The sequence below is a fragment of the Cystoisospora suis genome (assembly GCF_002600585.1).
Source record: "Cystoisospora suis strain Wien I chromosome Unknown contig_6470, whole genome shotgun sequence".
Classification (NCBI taxonomy): Eukaryota; Apicomplexa; class Conoidasida; order Eucoccidiorida; family Sarcocystidae; genus Cystoisospora; species Cystoisospora suis.
The window spans coordinates 3,918-4,466 of NW_027159258.1; the positions used below are offsets into that span (position 1 = coordinate 3,918).

At 40.3% G+C, this 549-nt stretch overlaps 1 protein-coding gene across 1 annotated transcript in view; it reads left to right on the plus strand.

Annotated features, from left to right (window-relative positions):
* Positions 1-225, plus strand: part of CSUI_009979 (dna polymerase delta catalytic) — a gene marked incomplete at its 3' end in the record, with an annotated part of 3,476 nt that extends 3,251 nt beyond the window's left edge. Inside the window, exon 4 of the mRNA XM_068070086.1 lies at positions 94-225. Within this exon, the coding sequence (XP_067917938.1) occupies positions 94-225 (132 nt within the window). The remainder of the gene's footprint in view (positions 1-93) is intronic.
* Between the last annotated feature and the right edge of the window lie 324 nt (positions 226-549).

Below are 549 nucleotides of genomic sequence, written 5' to 3' on the forward strand. Positions count from 1 at the left end.
TGTATATATGTATATGTATATCTTTCTTTCCACATGTCTCTATGTGTGGACCCTATATCTGTATGCCTGTGTTGTATGTGTGACGAATGATAGGAAGATGTGCATTATAGTATGATAGGGGATCTCTTCCGAGGGTGTCCTAGTTCACGTCGGAGAATAGGGGTGTATTGTCTCAAGGATGCCTATCTCCCTCTTCGGCTTTTAAACGAGCTTCTCTTTCTCTATAATTACGTGGAAATGAGCCGTGTAACGAATACACCTCTCACTTTCCTTCTTACAAGGTATGACACCCCTGCATGCAAACTACAGATAACAAACATATACAGACCCCTCTCTTCTTGAAAAGGGTAGAGAGACAGAGACAGAGAGAGGTAGATAGATCTTGAAATAGAGACAGAGATGTAGTTAGAGATAGACAGAGAGCTCGAACTCTTCTCTTTTGATCTATCTCCTACCTCTCTCTTACCATATAGATAGATAGGTGTGTATGCGACGATAGAGTCGCTGACAAAAGGGAAGTATATATATATATATATATGTATATAGGGG